General features: G+C 39.4%; 1 protein-coding gene across 1 annotated transcript in view; it reads left to right on the top strand.

The window, feature by feature from the left end:
- Positions 1-1,479: 1,479 nt before the first annotated feature.
- LOC121520746 (contactin-associated protein-like 2) overlaps positions 1,480-23,964 on the top strand; it is a 50,288-nt gene continuing 27,803 nt past the window's right edge. The window contains exons 1-3 of the mRNA XM_041804352.1: positions 1,480-1,877; positions 20,914-21,024; positions 23,645-23,838. Of these exons, the coding sequence (XP_041660286.1) occupies positions 1,796-1,877; positions 20,914-21,024; positions 23,645-23,838 (387 nt within the window). The 5' untranslated portion in view covers positions 1,480-1,795. The remainder of the gene's footprint in view (positions 1,878-20,913; positions 21,025-23,644; positions 23,839-23,964) is intronic.

The following is a 23,964-nucleotide window of genomic DNA, read 5'->3' as shown; positions in this document are numbered from 1 at the left end:
TAAAGCCCTTTTTTTGCAACTTTTGAACCATTTTTGCTGTTTTTCCTCAAATTTATTTTTGATTTTGGCACATTTTACTGCTTCTTGTCATTGTTTTCAACACATTTAATCACTTTTCACCCAGTTTTGCTACTTGATGCCCATTTTGGCATTGTGTCACCAATTTTTGCCTTTCCTTTTTACCATATTAAATACATTTTTGCCACTGTTTTGCCACTTCTATTTGGCACTTCATTTTGCTTTACTTTGCCCATTTTTTTTGCCACTTTAAGCCGATTTTGCTGCTTCTTTTTATGACTTTCAACCCATTTAAAAAAAAAATATTGTCCATTTTCACCAGTGTTTTGCCACTTACAACACATTTTTGCCACTTTTTTACACTTTTTTTTTCCACCTAAAAACAACATTCTTGCAATTGTGTGCAATTTTTTGCTACATTTTGCCACTTTTGAAACATTTTTCTGCTTTTGGCCAATATTATGACCCTTTGAAGTTTTTTTTTCCTGCTTGTTATTCATTCCCACCACTTTTTTGCCACTTCTTTGCCACTTCTTTGAGCCACATTTAACCGGTTTTTGCCACTTCTCAAGTATTTTTCTCTCTTTTCACAATTATTTAATTATTTTCCATCAAAATTGTCTCGGTTCCATCTACTTAATTTTCCAGCATCCTGACATTTGTGTTCATCATGGCTCAGCAACAAAGTCTGATGTTAATCTCCTGATCATTTAGTTCAGTGTGCCCATCCATGTTGTTAACATCACCAATTAAAAGGTAATTCAGTTTTAAGAAAGGGCTTTACATTTTGAAAAAGGCTTTATTTTACTAGAGCATAAATCAATAAAATTCATGTTTTGTTGCTTTGAAAAGAGTGGTCATTATTTGAGTTGAAAATTTGGTGATAAAATATGGTTATGGCAGAGTATTTTTACAATAGACCATGGTTTTGCTGACCCCCATGGACTCCCAGGTTGACTGGGCCCAGGAAAGCTCTTTCCTCTTATTCACCTTATGTGGGTGTCAGTCCTGAGGCTAGAAAACCACTGCTGTAGAGCAGTATGGGAAGCTTGAAACTGTCCATTTGTTATTGTCTTTCATTTATACTCTTTAAACATTTTTCTTTAATTTCACAAGCATTGAATAACACATTTTACAAAAATGCAAGGTCATTGAAATATGAAAAAACCACGAAGAATTTAAATTGTTTTTCTGGTATGTAAAGATGTCTTAAGTTTATTGCTGGAGACCTAGAATCCTGTTCTGTACCCTGTAACCTTGCTATTGTGTAAATTTAGATATGAAACGCCTCGTGTGTGACCTCCTGCTCGCCTCTACCACCCCCTCAATATTGGGAGCCCTTTATTGTTGTAAGTATTGGACTGTACCAAATGCGACAGAAGGTGGGGGTGTATTTATTATTCCGGCTGTTCAACGGTTGGGAAGCATCTGTCTGTCTGACCATGCGCCTGGAGCCCCAGGCCCGGACCGCTGCTCAACCGCTCTTCTTCCCAGGATAGTCCCGTTAGCTGTGGGTCAAAGCCCCCTACAAAACCTCGGTGGAGGTTAATAAGGGAGAAGAGAGGACAAAGAAGAAAGAAGAGACGTTGAAGGCGCAGCGGGAGGAGCGCCATTACATTCTGCTTTCACCGCTAATAAAGAAGGTAGCATCCCTTCTGTTTATCGCCGGAACAACAGACTGTCTCACGGACAAGGAGCACCGAGAGAGAGAGAGAGCCGTCCGGACCCGCTTCGTTGACTCTCTTTGTCCCTGTGGCTGTGTGGAGTTAATTTAGAGATGTCTGATGTGACGATGCTGCTGTTAGTGCCAGTCCTGTGTAGCATCATCAGCACCTCCAGCGCTGCATCCTCAGCACCCAGTAAGTAGGCTAATGCACGCGCACACGTACGCTCCAGCAGCCTAGCTAATTCGGTTTCTGCAGTTCGGGATGTGGATAACGGTCCAGACTCAACATGACACCAAACCACCAGCTTTATCAACAGGGGCTTGTTATTGTGGAGCACACTGAGAAATATGTAGGCTGTTTTACGTCCTCACGATGCCAATCACTGAATCTGCTTGTTTTCACTGAAACCAGCATGACGAGATCTCTGTTACTGAGGAAAACAAAACCATGAAGAGTGCTGTGTTTTTAAAACAGGAATAGAGTAGGGATGCACAATGTTATCGGTATGATGTCGGTATCAGCAGATAATTGTTTAAGAAGGGGATTCATATATATGTGTACTCACCTGCCACTTTATTAGGTACACCTGTTCAATTGCTTGTTAACACAGATAGCTTGTCAGCTAATCACATGGCAGCACTTATTGCCTTTAGCCATGTAGATGTGGTCAAGACACTTGCTGAAGTTCAAACCAGCATCAGAATGGTGGAGAAAGGGGATTTAAGTGAAAGTGAAACTGCTGATCTACTGGGATTTTCAAGCACAGCTAGAAGTGGAAATCTTTAGGCACCTCACCTTTCAATTCGATTACGATTCATAGGGCTATGATTGAATTCTTAATCGATTATTGATGCATTTCGACGCGCTTGTTTTTTTACATTTCTGTTGTTCTCACTGTGTCAAACATAATGAAAACATTACATTTGTGTTGAGACTAAAAGAGAGAGCCTAAATTAAATTCCCGCGATCCAGTGTTAATTTTGGCAGCTATTTTCAATTTCAGTTTTAGTTTTAGTCTTTAAATAAAATGCAATTTAGTTTTAGTCACATTTTAGTCATTTCTATCCTTTCTAGTTTTAGTCTAGTTTTAGTCGACAAAAACTCAAGACATTTTCGTCTAGTTTTAGTCCATAAAGAGTCCTCATGTTGTAGTCTTTACTTTTAGTCCAAGCATTTATTCTCTTGCCTAAATCTGGTACCAAATCATGGTAGTGTGTTCTATTGACTCTGCTTTCTACAGCTGAGAGGCAGAAAAGCAACAGATGCATTGCATTTTGACAGATTTTCCCATAGTGGAGAAATATCACAGATTTTGAATGTCCGATGAAAACTAAATTGCATTTTAGTCTAGTTTTAGTCATCTTGACGAAAACTAAACTTAGTTTTGTCAGTTTTAGTCATCACAGATCTATTTTTGTTAGTTTTAGTCTAGTTTTTGTCATGGAAAAAGACTGTTGACGAACAAATTTAGTCATCGTTTTAGTCGACGAAATTAACACTGGCGCTATTCTGTAATGGAACCTGTTTGTAAACTGGTCATTTACATTTGCACTGAACCAGCAGCAACCTTTCCTTGTAACATATCTGAAATTACAAACATAAAAATGTCTGTGAATTTTAGGCTGGACCAACAGACCTACATCTTCTGAAGTCTCTTTCTTTACTCATCATCGTTCCTCACACTTTAAAGTATGTTTTATGGACTGGAATTTTTAATTTGTTCATCCTCAATCCTCAAATTGTGTGTTTTAAGGACTGAAGTTTTTGGTGTAAACTACATTTAAACAGCTCAAATCAATTTGTGTATATCAGCAAAAATCCAATATCATCCCTAAATAGAATCAATAATGACAGAGTCAGACACTTATACTTCTAGACCTGCTAGGTGTATAGATTAGAAGCTGGAGTTGTTAACCATAATACAACACAGCGATTCTGTGATAACTGAGGTATTAAAAGACAACCATAAAGGCTAATGACACATGGCAATTACTGGATAACAGGAATACACAAAGTGTCCATAGCTGGCTTTTTCAGTGCTGGCAGTGCTTATTTTTAATTCAGAACCAATAGAGTCCAGTGTTCTGAGCATCCAGGGCCCAGGGCAGATAAAAACTCTCTCAGCACCAGCTGTTATAGGCCCCCTCACTTGCCAGTCAAAATAAAGATGGGTTGGGACTTCTGACAACAGTGGAGGAGAAACCAATCTAACTTGTCTTTCCTGGTCTTTTTCAAGGGTAGTTTTCAGGTCGTTGAGCTATTTGCTTCTGCCTGTGTCATTGTCTGCATGACATTTTTTTTGAAATATGTTAATATGAAGCACATTAAGCTACTTTAAAACACATTACAGGTTCTACTGAGGAAAGCAGGGTTCATTTTTTGTAATGTTGCAACAAGGAACACTTGTGAGAAGCACCCTGTAAAGGTTATTAGCACTGTTAGCACTAAAAACGTTAGCTATGGACCTGGCCCAGGGTTTGATGCATTATTTACAGCAATTTAGTAGCACTGTCAAGATTAATCACATTAATCACAATTAATTGAGGGCCACAAGTGCATTCATTGCATGACTTATTCTCCTCCTCCAAACACTTTAGTGAAGCCAGTGTCTTCCTGCAGTCACTGATGTAAAATAGGTCCATGGTTGCTCCTTAACTTTAAAAAAGCTTAGCTGAGAAGTCAAAAGTCATCTGCACCCTGTTTTTCAAACATTTACCTTTTTACTGTCCCCTTATTTTCCTTTTAATCCAGTTCCCTTCTTTGTGGTGAAGTTCATGTTAAAATCATTTATCTACGTATAAAAGTAGGTCTGTATCCAAACTGAAGTGAAGTACTTTAGGTTTAAGACAGCAGGAAAAAACAAAATGGCACAAAAACATTTCAGATGCAAAAAAAGTGGAATTCTTAAATGTGCTTTAAAGGATGTAATTAATCACAATTAAATGCAGAAAATCTGAGATTAATAGTAATTAAAAAATAGCTTAATCACTTGACAGCCCTATATCAATTTTGTGCCATTTACACAGAATTTCACAAAAACTGATAACACAATTTTTTTTTAGTCTGAAACAATTCAGAATCAGTATTATTATTATAGTTTGTCATGCAAACATGGAATTTGACTTCAGTTAACCTTGCTCTCAATGTACAAAAACATTAATATAAACCTATAAAAGCTGGAAAATAATTCAAAATTTGACTCTAAAAAACAACAACGAACAATTTAGTCTGGAATATTGATCATCATGCATTTAATAATTTAATTGCAGAATGGATATACAGTTTTACTTGGAGGTGAAGGCTCTGCTCAAAAGATGCTCCCTGGGTCAGTCAAGTAGCATGCTTTGACTTTGGCATTGCTGGAAACCCCCAGATACATTTATGACAATGTCTCCAGATTACAATAAAATTAGTTCTAAAGCTATCAATCCACAGCATGAATCTGAATATGAGGGTGCAACAAGCCTTATGCTATAAAGGAGGAGGCTGGGGTGGAGGATAAGTTTTGCCAGCAGCAGCAGTGTGGTGCCTCTGCAGTCACGCAAGCGGGCATTAGTGAGAAGTATGTTCTAGTTTAGTTAGGGCTGGGCAATTAATTGCAAATAAGATTAAATCCCAGTATAGCCTGCTGCAATTTTCAAATCGCAGAAGATGCAATATTTGTGTCAAAATACCAGTTTGAAAGTTTTTTTTTGCAGCAAAGACATCATGCATTACATATGCAATCATTCTAGTGGCATATTTTTAGAATAGTGTATAAAAAATCCAATTTTCCTCATTTTTGTCTGTTTTTCTTGTTAAATATGAGAGTTGTAATTAATATTATCATTCCCTTTAATACAACAGTTCATATCCAATTTGCAAAAAGAGTCGAAATCATCACAATTAGATATTTTTCAAAATTTTCCAGCCCTGGTTTAATCTAATATGGTGTTGGTTATAGTAAAGAATGAATTATTGCTTGTTTGTCTTGTGAAATAGATGGGATGAGAACTTAAGAAATAATTGCATATTAAATTGCAATCGCAAAATTGGGTAAAAAAAAAATTACAATTAGATTATTTTCCTAAATCATTCAGCCCCAATATTAATACATTGCTGTGTTGAGAGAAAGAGCTGTGATTGGCTGTGGGTGCTGGGAGGCGATAATTGGGAGCAGCTGGCTGTCAGCTGATCATGGCTGGGTGTATTAATGCTGAGCTTCAGTCTCTAATAATACTTTGAAAGTAATACGTGCAAGTTTGTGTGGATTAATGATAAAGTTGTAAAGACTGCAAGGAAGCTCAAGAAACAAGGTCAACAAGTATGAAACATGCAATGATGTGGCAGATTAACATGATGTAGATAAGATGGTTACATTGAATTGTGTAAAAGCACATATAAAGTGAGGTGTTGCTCAACAGTGGTTTTCTTTACAGTATTTCAGTTAAAGTAAGTTAAGAGACAGTGCACTGCAGGATATTTTTACATTAAACAGGGCAGTGGTGCTTGTGAGATGAAGGTTATACATCCTGACACTGTGACTGTTAAGCGTTCATCAGAGTGACAGCTGGGGGGAAGAAACTGTTTCAGTGCCTTTTTGTTTTGGCATTCAGCGACCTGGAACGTCTACGAGGGGCAAAGAATTGAACACTTTGTAACAATAGAGTGGATTCTCTAGTGATATAACCTGCCTGTTTCCTGACCCTACTGGTCTACTGTAAGTCCTGTATTAAGGGAACGCTGGCCCCGATAATTAACTCTGCAGACCTGATTATCCTGTGCGGGCTCTTCCTGTCCCCCTTGGTGGTTAAGGTAGCAGGGAGAGCTTATGGTCCCACTGTATGGATAAGAGGTGTCAACAAGCCCTTTACAACCTGGTGTAGAAGCTGTTCAGGTCATCCACCACCAGTCAGGGGTTTTCCACATTAGAGAGGAATGTTTCCTGTAGCCGGTGATGTCCCGTAGGCCTCTCCAAACTGATGCAGGGTTGCTGGCTGAAAAGTTATTTCTTAAGCTTCTCAGTGTAGCTCCTCTTTGATCTCCTTTGTCAGTTTGTTCCTGGCCTGCATGTAGAGGAGCCTGACACAGCTTACTCAGCCTCAGTGTATCAGCAAGGTGTGTGTGATGATATCTCAGCAAATCGATTTTTTGAGTACAGGCCTAACACCAAGGGCCAATTTAGAGTCACTAATTCACCTAACAAGCATGTTTTTGGCCATGCTTATTAGTGCACAGAAAGGCCCTAGCCACAGCAACAGCTTCAACCCTTGCACTGCCATGCAGCACAGAATATTATAGAAAAACATCTGCTATGTGGGAAGTGGTGACATACTCTGGAGGCCAAATCATAGCAAAAACACTGCAACATTTCCCTCACGTGATAGAACCTGCGGCCAACACAAATACAACACAGCATACGTCACATTGTCTAATCTTAATTATCTTGTTTTCGTGATCATGGAAGGCTGATATTGCACCGAAATTCAGATTGAATTATTAATTTCAGTTTCAGCAACTTTTGATTTTGTTTTCAGTAAAGATTCAGATGGAAGATCTACAAGCTTTTGTGCACTCACTATGTAAGTAGATGCTTCTTACAGAACACGGGTCCCAAGTATTCCATGAATGAATACATTAAATCACTTTGAAAAAACAAATAAATAAACATGTTTGGCTGTGTGAATATGAGCTATAATTCACAGCTCTTTTATCCCTCTGCTCAGTATGTTTGGCAGATTATTTTTGTTTTTGTTTTGTCCCTCTGACTTCAGATTATTCCCAACAACAAACATGTTGTTATAGGTTCCATCAACTAATAATATTTTTTTCAAGATTTATTTTTTGGGCTTTTCATGCTTTTTTGATAGCAGGAGGATAGTGGGTAGAGCTGGAAAGGAGAGAGAGTGGGGAAAGACATGCAGCAAAGGGCCACAGGCCAGATTCGAACTTGGGGCACCTGAATACATGGGTGGCGTTGTAGACCACTAGGCCATCTGAGCTCCCACATCATCAACTAATAATCTGAGGGTAGCAGCCTGCCAGTTGGGTCCAGTGAGAAGCATAGGGCTGTATTTGATACTCAAATGTTCACATGTTGATTATTTATACATGACACTCTTCCTTGTGATGTCTCTGTTGCCACATTGCAATAACACTGAAGATGAACATTATGCAGCTTCACCATCCAGCCCAGGATTAGTAGTGTGTTTTAGAGAAATGCTGTCATTTTAATCTAACAAAGAATCAACTTGTTTAAGCACTATTTTCTTCCTAGGCCCCCGCAATTTTTCTTTAAATCTTGTTTTTGTGTACAAATGACTTTGCAGATGACTTTGTGTTTTTAGAAACTCATCAGTTCTCTAAAGCTGTCAATAGGATTTTTCACAGACCAGATGGCCAGTTCCAGAAGGGTGCTAAACATCTATCAAAATAGTTCAGTTATTGTTGTTTACTAGAGCCCTGTGTGGGACTCTTTTCTTAATCTGCCTGCTCCTGCTGGATTACTGCCCACTCCCGCAGCACATGCCATCCACTTCAACCTGCAACAGGTGTGTCCCATCCTGCCCGCATCCTGCACAGATTCTGACAATCCGTGTTAAATATTTAGAAAAACAGACATTGTGTCTAATAAAAGGCAATACTGACATGTTCACTGAAGCAACACCCTGATTAAGTTTCCTCTCTGAATGAAGGAAATCCTAAGAAAACAACCACATCTTTCTCATGACAACAGTGCCACATATGGATGAAAAAAGCAGCTGATAGTCTCAGACTCATTTAACACTTGGTCATGGCCTAGTAATAGCAATGCCAAAGTGATATTTACCAACCCTATTGAAACATTAATTTACATCATGCATTTTAAAATCATACAGAGGTGAAATTTTTCCTGATCCCTGGAAAGTTCTTGCTTCATAAAAACTGCAGCACGTTTCCGTCATCTCTCAGAGACAGAAGGCTAATCTTAACTCTATCCTCAGCATTAGATGCTCAATGCAGTAAGGCCAATTTGCATGTCAAGCTGTGTTTTCTCCACAAATAACTGCATAATGGCTCAGTGTCTCTGCACACCAGTGTGTATGTGTGGTGTTAGGCCTACAACAAAATAAGGGGAGCATTAAAGCTGTACTTTCTGACTTATTTACAAAGTTTTGGTGCACACACTTTATTGTGGAGCTTTTTCAAAGCATCACACAGTTCATCTGCCATGAGATGCTGGCTACGCAGAGACAGACCCATATTCAAACATGTTTACGCAGCACTGTAAAAGATAAAATGGAATAATAGGATAGATATTGGGGCTGCACGGCAGTGAAGGGGTTAGCACTGTTGCCTCACGACAAGAAAGTCCCTGGTTTGCCTCATGGACAGAGCCTTTCTGTGCAGAGTTTGCATGTTCTCCCCTTGCATGTGTGGGTTCTCTCTGGGTACTCTGGCTTCCTCCCACCACCAAAGACATGCTCGATAGGTTAATTGGTGACTATAAATTGGCCGTAGGTGTGAGAGTGCCTTGTTGTCTCTATAAGTCAGCCCTGTGATTGACTGGCGACCAGTCCAGGGTGTACCCCGCCTCTTGCCCAATGACAGCTGGGATAGGCTCCAGCCCCCCAGTGACCCCCAACGAGATTAGTGGTATAGAAAGTGGATGGATGGATAAATAAAATTGGAATTTTTGTGCAGAGTTCAGCTCCACAAAACATGATAATATACCTGTATAGAAAATATAGATATTGTAAAATAGAACAGTATAAACAAGAAAGCTGTAAAGAGCTGCAATTAAAGTAGTAAGAGATGTATTCAGCAAACAACTGTTTCTAATGTATGTGTTTTATACAATAATTGTATATCCTTTACCCCCAGAGGTCTAAACCCTGACTGCAGACTGTATTATTGTGAGTCTGGACTGTTTGTCATTAAACTTCTTCAGCCCAGACATTGAAAGTGATTGGAAAAGATAGCGCTATGCTCAGAGTCTCATTTAGTTGGATTGACAAAGTGTTTTGCAGGAGATGTTTAACTCAGCAGATCTGTTTTCTAAAGTACTTTCCAAATGACACATCCTCAGGACATGAAGCAGTGCCATCTGCACCCAAACAGATGGAGTGGCATAAAAGGTTGTTTAGAATTTGAACTGGATTTGAGCGCTGTGCTGTGACACTTTGCATTTGTAAATATCAGCTGATGCTGCCTTTTCCTGCCTTTTCCTGCCAGTAAATATTGTGAAACACCTCAATGAGCATCTCCACTTAAGCTCAGCACTTCAGTCCCAGTGTTGATACAAAGTTTAAAGTCAGATTCAGGGACTGTCGATTTCAATTATGGAGTTTTAGTTGCAATCTACGTATAAGAGCTGAAATCATGTAGATTTATTTACATCATATAACAGATGAAAAATAAGTTGATATAACATGTCCTTGTGTTTATAACTTCTCCATAGACAGATGAATATGTAGATGGACCTCGGTCTATATCACGAAACCCAGCTGCTGTAACCACATGTTGATGTGACACTTAACCCTCATTAGCTCCTGCTGCTGCATCAGTGGCATGTGAATGTGTTTAGATTTACATACTAGGCTCCTCCATCAGAATGTAAATGTGTGTGAAAAGGAAAGTGTGAGCTGCTGTGTATAAAAAAAAACACTTTGAGAAGCCAGATGATGAAAAAGGCGCTATAAAAGCTCAAGTCTGTTTCATCATTCACAGTGCCCAAGTGGCCAATTTGGGATGATATAGATAGGCACAAATTTTGAGTCGTATGATTTACTTTGAAGTTGCACCAGCTTTTGGCATGCACGATCGTATGTTGTTTGTCGTGCAGTGTCCAGCGGGACATGACAGCCCAACACAGCCTACCAAGGCTGACCAGCTGCTCTGGACTGGTCAGATGGAGTTCTGGCATGTTTGATGTTGTGGTCATACGACTGCATACACCTTTATGGTGAGACTGGAACCACAAGAGAATCCCCAAGGTGTCAGGCAGCATCTTATTAAGCATGAAAAAAAGCAGGAATGGCTTTCTGTCCACCTTTTTAAAGGCAATAAGCTTTAAATAGGTGTACCTCCAGCTGACATGGATGATGATGCTGTTTGTGGAAGAGAGAGATGGTGAGAGTGGTCTTGTTGCTGCTTGTAGCTATTTCAAGTATGAGTGATAAATGTGGCTTCAACCTCTGAGTGGGACTTTTAAAAACGAAGCTCAACTGACACTTGTCACAGTGTTCTGACTTCGTTTGTACAGTGTGAGCACTCAGGTCATGTTTCACCGTCACAGTGTAAGCACATAAATCATCCGGGATGGTAGGGTTTCGGAAAACGATTCAGTCACACAGTGGGAACTGACATTCCACCGCAGCTGTTATAGAGCCGGCTGAAAATGGCAGTGTACACCAGGCTATATGGATATACAGGACTGCCAACAAAATTGACTGGGCCCCTGAAAAACCCAGTGAGTTAGCCCTCCCTAGTTGTGATTAGGTGATCATATCAATGCATGTGAGTCGGATCAGTAGTGTAGCACCCTTAACAGTAACCTCATTTGGAAAAGTGTGACAAACCATTATTGGGTTCTGATGTTAAAATACTCTTTTTGGCTACTTTTTCACCACTTCTGCACCCATATTTTTAAACTTTTTTTTTTGCCATCTTTCACTTATTTTTGCCCATTTTGCCCCTTGTTTTTACAAATGTCATATTTATGCCCCACTTCTTCATTGCCACATTTAACCCATTTTTGCTACTTTTTGGCCATTTTTGACCCGTATTTGACACTTCTGACCCCCGCTGGTTTTTGTCTGTTTTTGCACTTATTTGTTTCCACCTCTTTTTTGCCACTTTTAATCCAATTTTACCACTTTTAACTACTTTTAACTACCAGCCCTATTTTTGTCATTTTTCTTTACACTTCCCCTTCTTTCTACTTCTTTTTGCTACTTAAAGGTGCAGTGTGTAATATTTAGCCTAGTATCATTTAGCAAAACAAGCTTGGTTAAAATGAAACATAACATTTATAAGTAGATTGATCTAAATTAGTGTTGACATCTGATAACACATTTTTTAAATTTATGTTTTAAATTAACTCAGAATAAGCCTTTTATTCATACATAGGGAGGGTCCCCTCCAAGGATGCTGCCATCTTGGATTTTTGCATTTTGCCTGTTTCTATGGCACCATAGAAGGAACCAAATAACAGTTAAGCATGTATTGATTTTTAAACTTCACTGGTTCCCACAGTTATCACCAGAGAAATGAGCATCACACTCCAGAATTGACTGTTAGATGTTGATAGTCCCAATTTTACACACTGCACCTTTAATCAACATCGGCCAGTATGTAGCCAATATTAACCCTCAGAGCTCACGCGGCACGGGTACGTGTGGCAGGCCCATCCCTTTAAAAATCACTTGGTAATGTTTGAACCGTAAGTCGTGGGCACTAACATTTTCTAGTGAGCCCGGAACTTGGCTGACTTTCGGGAGTCTCTGAGGACAGTGTTGTCCTACACAACAGTACGTGACACAGTTTATAAGAATGTTCATAACTTTTGAACTGTAAATCATTACTCTTTTTTTCTCTTTTTTCCTCTGAAAACTGACTATTTTCCGTTCGTTTGCTACCATCGATGTCTCCGTAGCAAGCCCTAAACTTTGGTGACTTTTCAGTGTCTTTGGAGATTAAGTCCACAACGTTACATCCAATAATAAGTGTCTTTTTAATCAATTTTTAATCCATTTTTGATCATGTAGTTTGACTTTCTTCAGTGGGCAGCCATATTTGTTTTGACATGCAAAGCATTGTGGGAGTTGTAGATGACCAGTTGCGTCTCTAAGCAGTAGAGTATCCTGTGTATATCAATGTTCTTATTTCATTTATCGGCCGATATCGGATATCGACTTTTTATAGCCCCCAATATCGGTATCAGCATCGGCCCCAAAAATCCCATATCGGTTGGGCTCTAATTTATACCACTTTGTTTGCCACTTGTTGCCTAATTTTGCCTTTTCTTTCTGCCACTTTAACCCCTTTTGTTGCTTTTTTGACCCATCTTTACCACTTTTCACCCATTTTTTGTTTCTTTTCACAATTATTCCAGTTTTGCATTAAGTTGTCACAATTTTTCTACTTTATTTACTGGCATCCTGATGTTTTTGCACATAATGGCTTAGCTATGGAGTCTATTACTTTCATAAGCATTTATTTCAGTGTGCCCATCCTGTTAACATCACCATTAAAAGGTAACTGTTTAGGAAAAATGGTTTACATTCAATAATAATAATAATAATATCTTGAATTTATATAGGGCCTTTCAAGAAACCCAAAGACGCTTTACAAGAACACATAGACAAGGACAAACTCTGTGAGGGGAAGGAAGAGTGTAAGGGCTGGTTTAGTGGAGACTGTAGGCTGTCTTGAAAAGGTGGTGCTTGAGACTTTTTTTGAAAATGTCCAGAGATGGAGCGCTACGGATGTCTGCAGGAAGAGTGTTCCAGAGGGTGGGGGCTGCAGCACTGGAGGCTCTGTCTCCATAGGTATTGAGTTTGGTTTTGGGTATGGAAAGTAGGCCAGTGTCTGAAGACCGAAGGTTGCGGGATGGTGTGTATGGATGGAGGAGATCAGAAAGGTACTGAGGAGCCAGGGCATGGAGAGATTTATGTGAGGAGGAGGCTTTAGAAAAAGGGTTTACTGCTCTATAATATAGATAAATAAAATTCATTTTGTGTTACTTCGATAAATCTGGTTATCATTCAGGTTGAAATTAGAAATGGTTAATGGCAGCTTTATGATCAGCCACCATTTTGCTAACCCCCATGGGCCCCCAGGATAGCTGGGACCCAGAAAGCTCTCCCTGCTGTGGCCAGGCTCGTGGATATATAAGTGGATTTCCTCAAAGAACTCTCCCTGCTTGTTAGGATGATCTGGTGCACCAGAGGTTGTTGCTCCAGCTGATGGCTGTTGGTAATCAACAAGACTGAAAGACTATATGGGGAGGAGGTTTGTTGCTCGCTCCAGTTGACTGTTTCCATCAGGGAGGTAAACATATCAGTTAGCTTGTATTTTGGTTTGAGTGCCTGTTAGAGCGAATGTGGGGAAAACAAAAACATCTACTCTGTGTACAGTGACTCCTACACCATTGGTCTATCATTCTGCCACCTTTTAGAATTCCAATACCTATTTTTGTTTGGGAGCATGGCACATGCTCTCAATTTGTTGTCCTGAATGTCTAAACACATCCTGATATCCACCTGTTTAAAAAATGAAACTACACATTGAAAAACCCTGTGTTTGGGAAGCTTGAGGCATACTGTGTGTATTCTAGTGTGAGTTAAATGGGTGCATATGATGAATCAGTGTGTCAGATCTAATTGCCAATATCTGAAAATATCAGATGTACGTTTCCTCATCCATGTGTCTCAGTGGCTGAACTTCTGCCTCAGCTGATCCAGCAGCCGCTCACTCCATCTTTTCTGATGTCTCCTCTCTTTTCTTCTCTGCAGTAATGACTGTATAATCAACTGCTGCTCATTTTATCAGCTCCATCTAACATAATAAACTCTGGTTCAGGCACTCTAGACTCTCTTACACAAAAAAGAAAGCCCAGAACAGGAAACAGGCACTGCTGGCTTGACTTTAAGCCTGTTTCAGACTGGACACATCAGAGCCGGGCCTAAAGGCTTGCCTTATTTCTTACAGAGCAGATATATTGAGATATATACTGAATATTGCCATTAAGCTTAGAAATATCAAGGTATGCTTTTTGATCCATACTGTCCAGCTCTACCCAGCTCTCTCTGTAACACTGTGAACTCTGCTAGACTCTTCTCCTTTGTTGTCTCCAGTGGTAGAATGAGTCTCCCAATTACAGTTGGCTCGCACTGTCCCAGTGGTTTTAAAACCCAGATCTTTGTGAACAATTCAGCAATTGGTAATTTGATCTCAGGTGGGAAAAGTACCAGACTATTGTACTCAAGTAAAAGTACAGCTACTCTGAGTTACATAGGTAAAAGTATTGGTCCATAAATCTACTCAAACAAAAGTGAAAAGTAAGTCATTTAAAATTTACTCAAAGTACTGAGTAACTACTTTTGATACCTAAGCGGCTTTCACGGTACAAAATGACCTGTCCTTAATGTGCAATAGCAACAAAAAGCTAGGGCTGAAAGCATCACTGAAGGACCTGAAGGTTTTTTTTTCAGTAGGTCTGGTGATGATCCATATGCAGATCAAAAAATCATACGCTTAGGTCAAACAGTGTGTGAAGGCAGAATGTTTAAAGGTATTTTAAAGGACAAAAACAAAATTCAGAGGAGGAAATAACCAATTTAATGAATCCATTTATGCATGTATTTCATAGTGATGAAATTGCTGCACGAATGTATGGTGAAAACTCACAATTTGCACAACTTTAGATCTCCATCTTGCCTAATAAGCACAAAAAATTTGTAGACAATCTGATGAAATCTGTAGGTGGAGATCCTTAAGATGTGACAACAGTGATGCTCCCCAAAACTGCTGAAATGGCCAAAAATATGACCTTTAACTGTTTGTAGTGTGTTTCCTGTACGTATTAGGGGATGGTCCCAGCTAGAGCTTGGAAATTAATCAAATAATCAAAAACAACAATTAGAGCCTATAACCGACATAAACCTGCTGTGTCAGTTTTTTTCCTTGTAATTCTCTCTACTAATGTACCACCCCCCTTAAAAACAAACTACGGGCTGTGTAGTCATGTGATAGGTAGCTAGGTGTTGGCAAGGCATGTAGCCTACTGTAAACCTAAGAGAAGAAGAAGTACTAGTCATGCGCTCAAATACAAGTTGTTTATTTTCTAATTGTCTCGGAAAATTTGTCTTTTTACAAAAAAGGTGGAATAATAATTTCTTTAATCATAATCGAGGTAAAGGGTTCAATTAATTGTGATTTTGATTTTTGCCATAATCGCCCAGAATCCAAGGTGCTTGAAGTCCAGTGTTTTCAGTTTCCACAGTCAGTGATGGTTTGAGGTGCCATGTCATCTGCTGCTGTTGGTCCTCTGTGCTTTATCAAGTCCAGAGTCAACACTGTCAGCCGTCTACCAGGAGATTTTAGAGACCTTCATGCTTCCATCTATGAGAAGCTTTATGGAGAGACCGTTTTCCTTTTCCAGAAGGACTCGGCACCTGCCCACAGTGAAGCCAACACTACCAGAAACTGGTTTACTGACCGTGGTATTACTGTGTTTGATTGGCCAGCTAACTGGTCTAACCTGAACCTGAATGTTCTTGTGTTTCAAATACATGGGCCAGACGTGGCCATCGAACAGGCCAGGTGGATCTGGCACCATGTAGTTCCTAGAGCACCTCCTCTTTTTGCATTCTTCATATGGGATGGAAATAAAGTAACGTTGGTTCAGCACGTCTATCAAAGGTTCGTAGGTGTAAAGCAGAAAGCCTTCCACGATAAGGATGCGAGTCTCCTCCTCCTTAGTGTCAGACTTTGGAACGATCTCAGTGTCCAGGTTGTTATTAACGCCATGAGATTTCTCAAACTTCACTGGGTTATCCAACCATGCGTAGATCGTACGCATCATCAATTACTGAGTGTGTAAATAAGAATAATTTTCCAGAAGGTCAACATTTCTGTATTATACATCTTTTTTTGAACTGATGTTTTGTGATATTCTTATATTTTGAGATTGTGGATTTTTAATTTTTTAGCCATATTTATCAAGATTTAAACAAAAGGTCTTAAAATATTTCACTTTGTAATGATGAGTCTAGAATATGTTGACGTTTTTCTTTTTGAATGAAATCATAGGAAAATGAGCTTTTTCATGATAGTCTAATTTTCTGAGATGCTCCTGTGCAGTCTTATAAGATTGAAAACTGAGCACAGTAGAGACACAGTGAAGTTTCTCTGATTCTGTGTGTTTACTCCCCCAGTCCATTGATGTAAAGGATTTCATGGTCTGTACTGTAGTGAAATACGATCATACCAAGGTGTGTCACAGAGTTTGGTTTCAGCCTGTGTCATGTTATTTCACAGTCAGTTTTACTCCATTATATACCAGCATGAATGATTGCAGTCAGTAAATCATATTTAAAGATCAAAATGTGGAAATCCACTTTATTTTGCTGCCCTAGCTTCTGTCAGCAGGTGTGTCTGTTTTTGAAAAGGAGAAATCAGAACATTGCTACGACCTAACCAATGACTGAGACGCATACAGCGCCTAAAAGTATTCACCCCCTTGGATGTTTTACCCTTTTATTGATTTTATAAATCAACCATGGTCAAATGATTTGGCTTTTTTGATAAAACATTCACTGCACTCAGGTGATCCTCATTTCACTGATTATAAGACTATGAGCACCAGTTACCTAGACTTCTGGGCCTGATCACAGAGATGCTGTACATTATGATTCTATTTGTTGAGCCATGTTCTGAGTCAAATATAGGTCTAAAATCATTTGCTAGTCTGCAGTCGGTCCTGAAAGTTCACATTGACATTGGATCAGTTCTCTGTATCGGCCAACCCAACATCTGGCATTGAATCGTATCGGGAAGGAAAAAGTGGTATCAGAACATCCCTAGCTAGTGTCATGTCTGCACTTAGAGCAGGGCTGTCTGAACCGGACCCGAGGCTGATAGTAAACCATATTTGATCAGACACGTGGTTAAACAGTGAAATATACTGATCAAATTAGCCGATGCAAGATTTACCCTGAGCTTTCCCCGCCACTTAAATGATGATAAACAGAGAAAAAGACTTCAGCTGGTGTAGGCCTTTTATTCCAACCTAGAATTCCACTAACTTTTCATTTGTACAGCTGATATTTACAGCTGATATATGCAGATTTGTGTCGCCAAAATACCAGTGGTAAATTTAGGAATACATTTTCATATCAGCTGATGATGATATCATACTGATAATATCCTGAATTTCTTTGGATTGCATGTCATTTCTATGCAAAGTTCATTTTAAACTGTGACATCTGAATGGAAGCAACAGATTTTAGCATAACCAACATGACAGCCTGCTAAACCACCAACAACCAAAGCATGTTTATAGTCATTTATATCATTGGACTTCACGGGGGTCCACTTTTCTTGGATAACATGTAGAGGGTTCAACATTGACTTATATCACCCTTCTTCCCCTTTCTGGTTTAAACTGCAGCAGCTGATTTTGACCACAGCAAACACATTCCCTCTGTGGGAAACACTGAATGCAAGCTCTTCACTAATTTATGGAAGTGTGATAACAGATTATAGGTGTGGATTATTTCTGTGTTTTAATGAATTAATAATGAAAACCATCTGATGTTTCTCAAATGGTCAAAAATAAAAAGTCAAAGACAAGAGAGTTCATCCTTAGAAAGATGAACTCCTGGTACAGTGTTCAGGTTATTTAGCCAGATTTGATCCTTGTTGTTCCTTTAAACTGCTGAGCACCAGCTTGGCTAGTGTTTTGTAATGCATATGAGGGAGCTCATTACCATGGCCCGCACCTGCCACACACACACACACAAACACGCACACACCCACACACACCCACCCACACACACACACATACACACGCGCGCTCAGTGGTGGCCCCTCCCCCACTCAAAACTCCATCGTATATCAAGTCCCTTGAACATGTCAGGAACAAAGGCCAACATAAAGAAGCATAAAGACAAACATGTACAGCCTTATGAAACCATTGTGTCCAATGACAATGTTCAAAAATAGCACTTTTCTTATTTTTGTCCAAACTGAAGAGGAAAAAGGTAGTGTCTTTTGTTTTGATTCTGATGTGCTTTTTAGAGTAAAATCCTGCCTACTAAAAATAATGTATAGGTGATAACATGCTGTTAATTTATGCAGCCATTTTCAAATTCTGTAAAATCACTCTAAAGTGACATGTTAAATGTGCAGATTACAGTGAGTGCTTATGGGTAACCATCTTTTTAAAGGCCTCCTTTCTCTTACTTTTTTTTTTTTTTTTTTTTACTCACAATGTGAATTTAACTAAATATACAAAGACTTTGGGGCAGAAAGGTGCTGAAAAGTGTAGAATTTAGCCAGGACCTATAACACCAATGTTTTTGGTAAACAGACGTTCAAATGGCTGTTGTTCCCACCCAGCACATCACCTGTTCCAACTGCTACCCTCAGGAAGACGGTTCAGGACAATAAGAGCCAAAACTAACGGACTGAAAAAACAGCACATATCCCAGAGCAGTTGCAGTAATAAATGAACACTAACCAGTAGGGGTGGGACAAAAAATCGATACACTGAAATATTGCGATACTTCCTGACATGATATTGTATCGATATTTTAAAACGCAGTATCGATATTTAATTAATTAGCTAATTATTCACTTTGTTGGTGCGGTAGTTTGTGGTGTAATTTCACCCCCTGACCGCTAGTTGGCGGCAGGCATCGCTAGCTGGCAGTTGACTCTTGCCTCTTCTCTCTTGAGACAACGAGATCACACGAGATTTCCGGTCTGCGTGAGCCGGTTGCTTGTACCTACCCAGCAGAGCGACTTCTGCTGCATTCATAGTGGATGTGTAGACTTATTTTGGCTTCCAAAACATTGAAGACAGCACAAACTTAGACAGGAGTTAGACAGTTGTTTGCAAGATATGCCACGCCAGAGTAAAATACTGAGACAACACAACGAATCTACTAGTTAGGCATCATCGCATTAGTGCTACAGCTAACGGCTTACGTCAACAAACAAGCCCGTTGAAGCTACCGCTGGTCTCTACTCATGCAACCATAATCACAGTCGTATTATTTGTAAGGACCTGTCCCGTGTAGTGTCGTTAAGAATGACGGCTTCGGTAACACAAGAAAGAAATACCGGCCTGTCACGTCATGCCCTCCGCAAAACACAGTCCATCAGTCTTAAAGCTGGACGTGACGATCAGCTCGTCATCACATAATCTCCCTCCACAAACACATTATGTGATGACATAAAAAACTGATGAAATATGAAGTATAAAAAATTGGAGTACATTCACTCTATAATAATTTATTCCCCTTTTCTTAAAAAAAAAAAAAATCACAGTAGCATTTTAATTCAGTGCAACAAATGGGGAAAATCCTCATCTTCAGAATGAACAAAGATAGGTAAAATGCAAGATGATGCAGGACTATATATTTTTTAAATAGCTTAATTATACAATTACATAATAAGTTATACATATATACTACACACATATGTATAGACTTTATGCACTTCATATTCAGTATTTAGCTCAGTCTGTGTCAAATTTGTGAAATTGATACTAAATTGTTGTGAATAAACTGAGAAATCCTGCACTTGACCATTTTATAACTGTTTTGTATTCTCTAGTTAGACATATTTTGTGATGTATCATTATACAATTTTCTTGCAATATATCGATTATCGCAGTATCGCTGTATCGTGATAATATCAGTATCGTGGACCATGTATCGTATCGTATTGTATCGTGAGGTACCCTGTGATTCCCACCCCTATTTTCTATACTGATTTTCGCTGCTTTTAAATGCAGTCCAGGCTTTTGAAGAGAGTATAAACAGCTGGTTAAAATATATTGCTGAATAAATCCTAAAAACTGACTCACATGTGATGTGTATTTTTCCTGATATAGTCTGTAGGCATCATTATCACTCATCTTTTTCGCTGGTGTTTAAAAAGCTAACTAAAGATTGCAAAAATCGGCAATATCATATGCAATTTAAATCGAATCAGCACCTAAAAAATCATAAAAAAATCGAATCGGGAGAAAAGTGAATCGTCCCAGCCCTACTAACCAGTGACTCATTCCATCTCACAACATTACATTATTTATTAGAATACCTTGTTTTTGTTTATATACATCTTTTGCACTGAATGGAACTGTGCACAATTTCGTTGTACTTGTGTACAATGACAATAATGATTCTGATTCTGATTGTTCCAAGTCGGTAACGCTTTATTGTAGTGGGACCTAATTTCCTACTAATTTTTGTATTTGAGTGTAGTAATTATATTTGTAATTCTATCGAGTAAGGCCATCAGTTTTAGCTCATCCCATTCATATGCATCCATACCAATCACACACTACTGACATAGCAGTGGGAGCAAACTGGGGTTAAGTGTCTTGCCCAAGGACACATCAACATGTGACTGTAAGAGCCGGGGATTGAAGGTGTAGGACAACTGACTACCTATTGAGCTGCATTTGCGCCCACACTCAAATAATAACTGATGATCAGCTGAACTCAGCGTCTGTTTTCTCTCTCTTTTTCAGGGAAGTGTGAGGACAGCATTGCCACTCCTCTCCCCTTCAGCTCTTTTACCTCTTCATCAGTGTTTGCCCGAGGATATGAAGCTGGTTATGCCAAGCTGAACAGGAAACAAGGTATGTCTGTGCACTAAGACTTGCTGCTGGGTACTTTGGTGATGCATTAATGCTAGAGATGAGCAGCAACAGGTATACTTTGTGGTAATTGTTTTAGGCTTTATATATTCATTTCAGTAACTTGTCAAAATAAAAAAGGGTCTCTATATTCAGATTCAGACTTCATATCTATACATCAATGGTATTTGAGTCAGGACCACTGTCAAAAAACATGCATTTCTTGCAGTCATAAGTGTTTTCTTTATTAACAGTTATTAATTTGCACTTATTCTTTTATTTGTATTTGTCGGAGTGGCTGTTCTGGGCTCTGCCCTTCCACAAGACTGCATGGAAAGCATCAAGCAGGAACAGTGCCGCTCTTGTCTGTCCAGTGCCTTCAAACAAAGCCTGAGGCAGGGAGAGAAGCAGCAAAAACCCCAGAGCAGAGCAGAGCAGAGCAGGCATCAATGACAACAGACATTGATTAGTTAAAAGCAGAATCAAGGAGGAGCTGGGGTGGAGGAGGGTTGCAAAAAGCAGCTTGCCGAAGGAGTAGTAGAGCGCAGTCAGGCTAGAGTAGTTGAACTACACTGCCTGGCCAAAAAAAAAAGTCACCACCTGGATTTAACTAAGGAAATAGGTACGAGCCTCCTATTGGATAATTACTGCATGGGCAATTATCTTTCAGCTGGCAACAAGTTATTTAACCCCAGCTGATGCAATGAGTAACTTCTCATTTCTTAAACAATGGATTTTTTCTACCCTAATGGCATGGGCATATTCCAAGATGACAATGCCAGGATTCATGGAGCTCAAACTGTGAAAGAGTGGTTCAGGGAGCATGAGACATCATTTTCACACATGGATTGGCCACCACAGAGTCCAGACCTTAACCCCAATGAGAATCTTTGGGATATACTGGAGAAGGCTTTGTGCAGTGGTCAGACTCTCCCATCATCAATATTAAAATTAATGCAACACTGGATGGAAATAAATCTTGTGACATTGCAGAAGCTTATCGAAACAATGCCATGGCAAATGCGTGCTGTAATCAAAGCTAAAGGCGGTCCAACCAAATATTAGAGTGTGTGACCTTTTTTTGGTGGTGACTTTTTTTTTGGCCAGGCAGTGTATGTTGGCATTAGTGTAATTAGCCAGTAGTGTGCTTGGAGCAAATCAGCCAGCTGTTAGCTGATGAGTCTGTGGCCTGCCTGAAGTAATGCTGTACAGCTATACACTCAACTTTTGCGTGCATTTGTTCATTTGACAAATGGCTCAACAGTTCAACATTCCCAGCAAGAGCACCTCCTGTTTGAGATTACTTTGTTTCCCAGTGAAATACAGCAGTGGACAAAGGCAAGGACGAGACAGAAGTCATGCAGACGTTATTCAATGGGTGTGTCCCTGACACCACATCCATTGAATCAATAAAAGCATTTGCAAAAGCCCCACACAAACATGAAAGTCACTGTGACTAGGAGAAAAAAAACAGAGCAAACACAGCTGGAAGTTTAACAGCCTCTGGCTGGTCATTTCTGAGAGTACCAAAGTGATTAAATGACAGTTTTTAAGTTGATCTACAAGGACATACGTTTTTGAAAAAAAAAACAACAAAAAACAGGATTTAAACACCTAACCAATGCTAAGAAATGCATCTCCTCTGTCTGTCAACGTAAAGTACGTACCAGTCCTTAATGAACTTCCCATCACTTGGCATCTTATTCTTAAAACACGGACGCTCTGGTTTTATGAATCAAATTAAACCTGTTGGCCTCAGGGAAGAGGGGGAGGTGGACTCCATCATGCCTGCAGCTGTGTCATAACAGCTATCCTCAGATTCCAGACAGACTCCATCCTCCTCATCAGCTCAGAAAGGCTGTGGAAAGTGCTCCCAAACTTTGTAGTAGGTTCCATCAGTTAACTAAGAAATCCAAAGCAGAAGTCTGTGTAGACAAGGGAGAGGACTGCAAATTAGCCATGGCTAGATGTCTTTTATACATTGCATCGGTTGCACTGTAATTAAATGCAACATTGCCTGACAAATGTCCCTGACAAATAAACTAATAAATAAATAAATTGGCTGGATAGATATTGATTAGCTCACATACTGGGGCAAAAAGATGGTTATATTATGATGAGTTCAAGGTCAGCTTGAAAATGTGAAAATTAGAGGAAAGGGTATCATTATGTCAGTATATCACAAAACCCAGGAGTTTGGGTTTTTTATATCACAAAAAACCCCATCTAGTTCTTGCATAATCTTATATATTTATATATGATTTAAAGATCATTGAGCTCCCTGCTGGTATCCGAGACTAAGATTCAAAACTCTGGACTGATTCTCGTGGTTCATCAGTCAAGACGCCATGTTTGTGTTTGGATAAATGTTTATTCATATCTACTGTCCTGCCCAGGGATCATTAGCCTTTCTTAGAGTATCTTTCAGTTCCTGTGATAACTACAAGCCTGGACTCTCTAAACGAAACCACTCTCACGCAACTTTGCTTTAAGAAAAATACAAACAAAAACTCATAATCATTTTTGTTCCAAATCTTCCAGATCCAGATTTCCCCATTTTCCTCCCTTTTTCTCTTCCTCCCATCGTTTTACCTGTCAACCCCTATGACTCCTGTTAAACTAGGTTCTGGAGGCTGGTCGCCAATGGAAACCGATCATCAACAGTGGTTACAGGTGGACCTGGGTTCAAGAAAGCAGGTGGTTGCCATAGCCACGCAGGGTCGCTACAGCAGCTCTGACTGGACGAGCAGATATCGTCTGTTTTACAGCGACACCCAGAAAAACTGGAGGCCTTATTTACAGGATGGAAACATCTGGGTAAGGAGGATTTACTGCCATTCTTTCTTTAAGTGTTTGTAACTGTTTTATGCTGATTGTGTTTTAAAATCACGAAGTACCACTGGAGTTGTTGTTGTTTTTCCAAAGCTTCATACATCTTCCCAT

The sequence above is a fragment of the Cheilinus undulatus genome, linkage group 13 (genome assembly GCF_018320785.1).
Source record: "Cheilinus undulatus linkage group 13, ASM1832078v1, whole genome shotgun sequence".
NCBI classification, from domain to species: Eukaryota; Metazoa; Chordata; class Actinopteri; order Labriformes; family Labridae; genus Cheilinus; species Cheilinus undulatus.
This window is presented reverse-complemented; position numbering and strand designations above follow the sequence as displayed.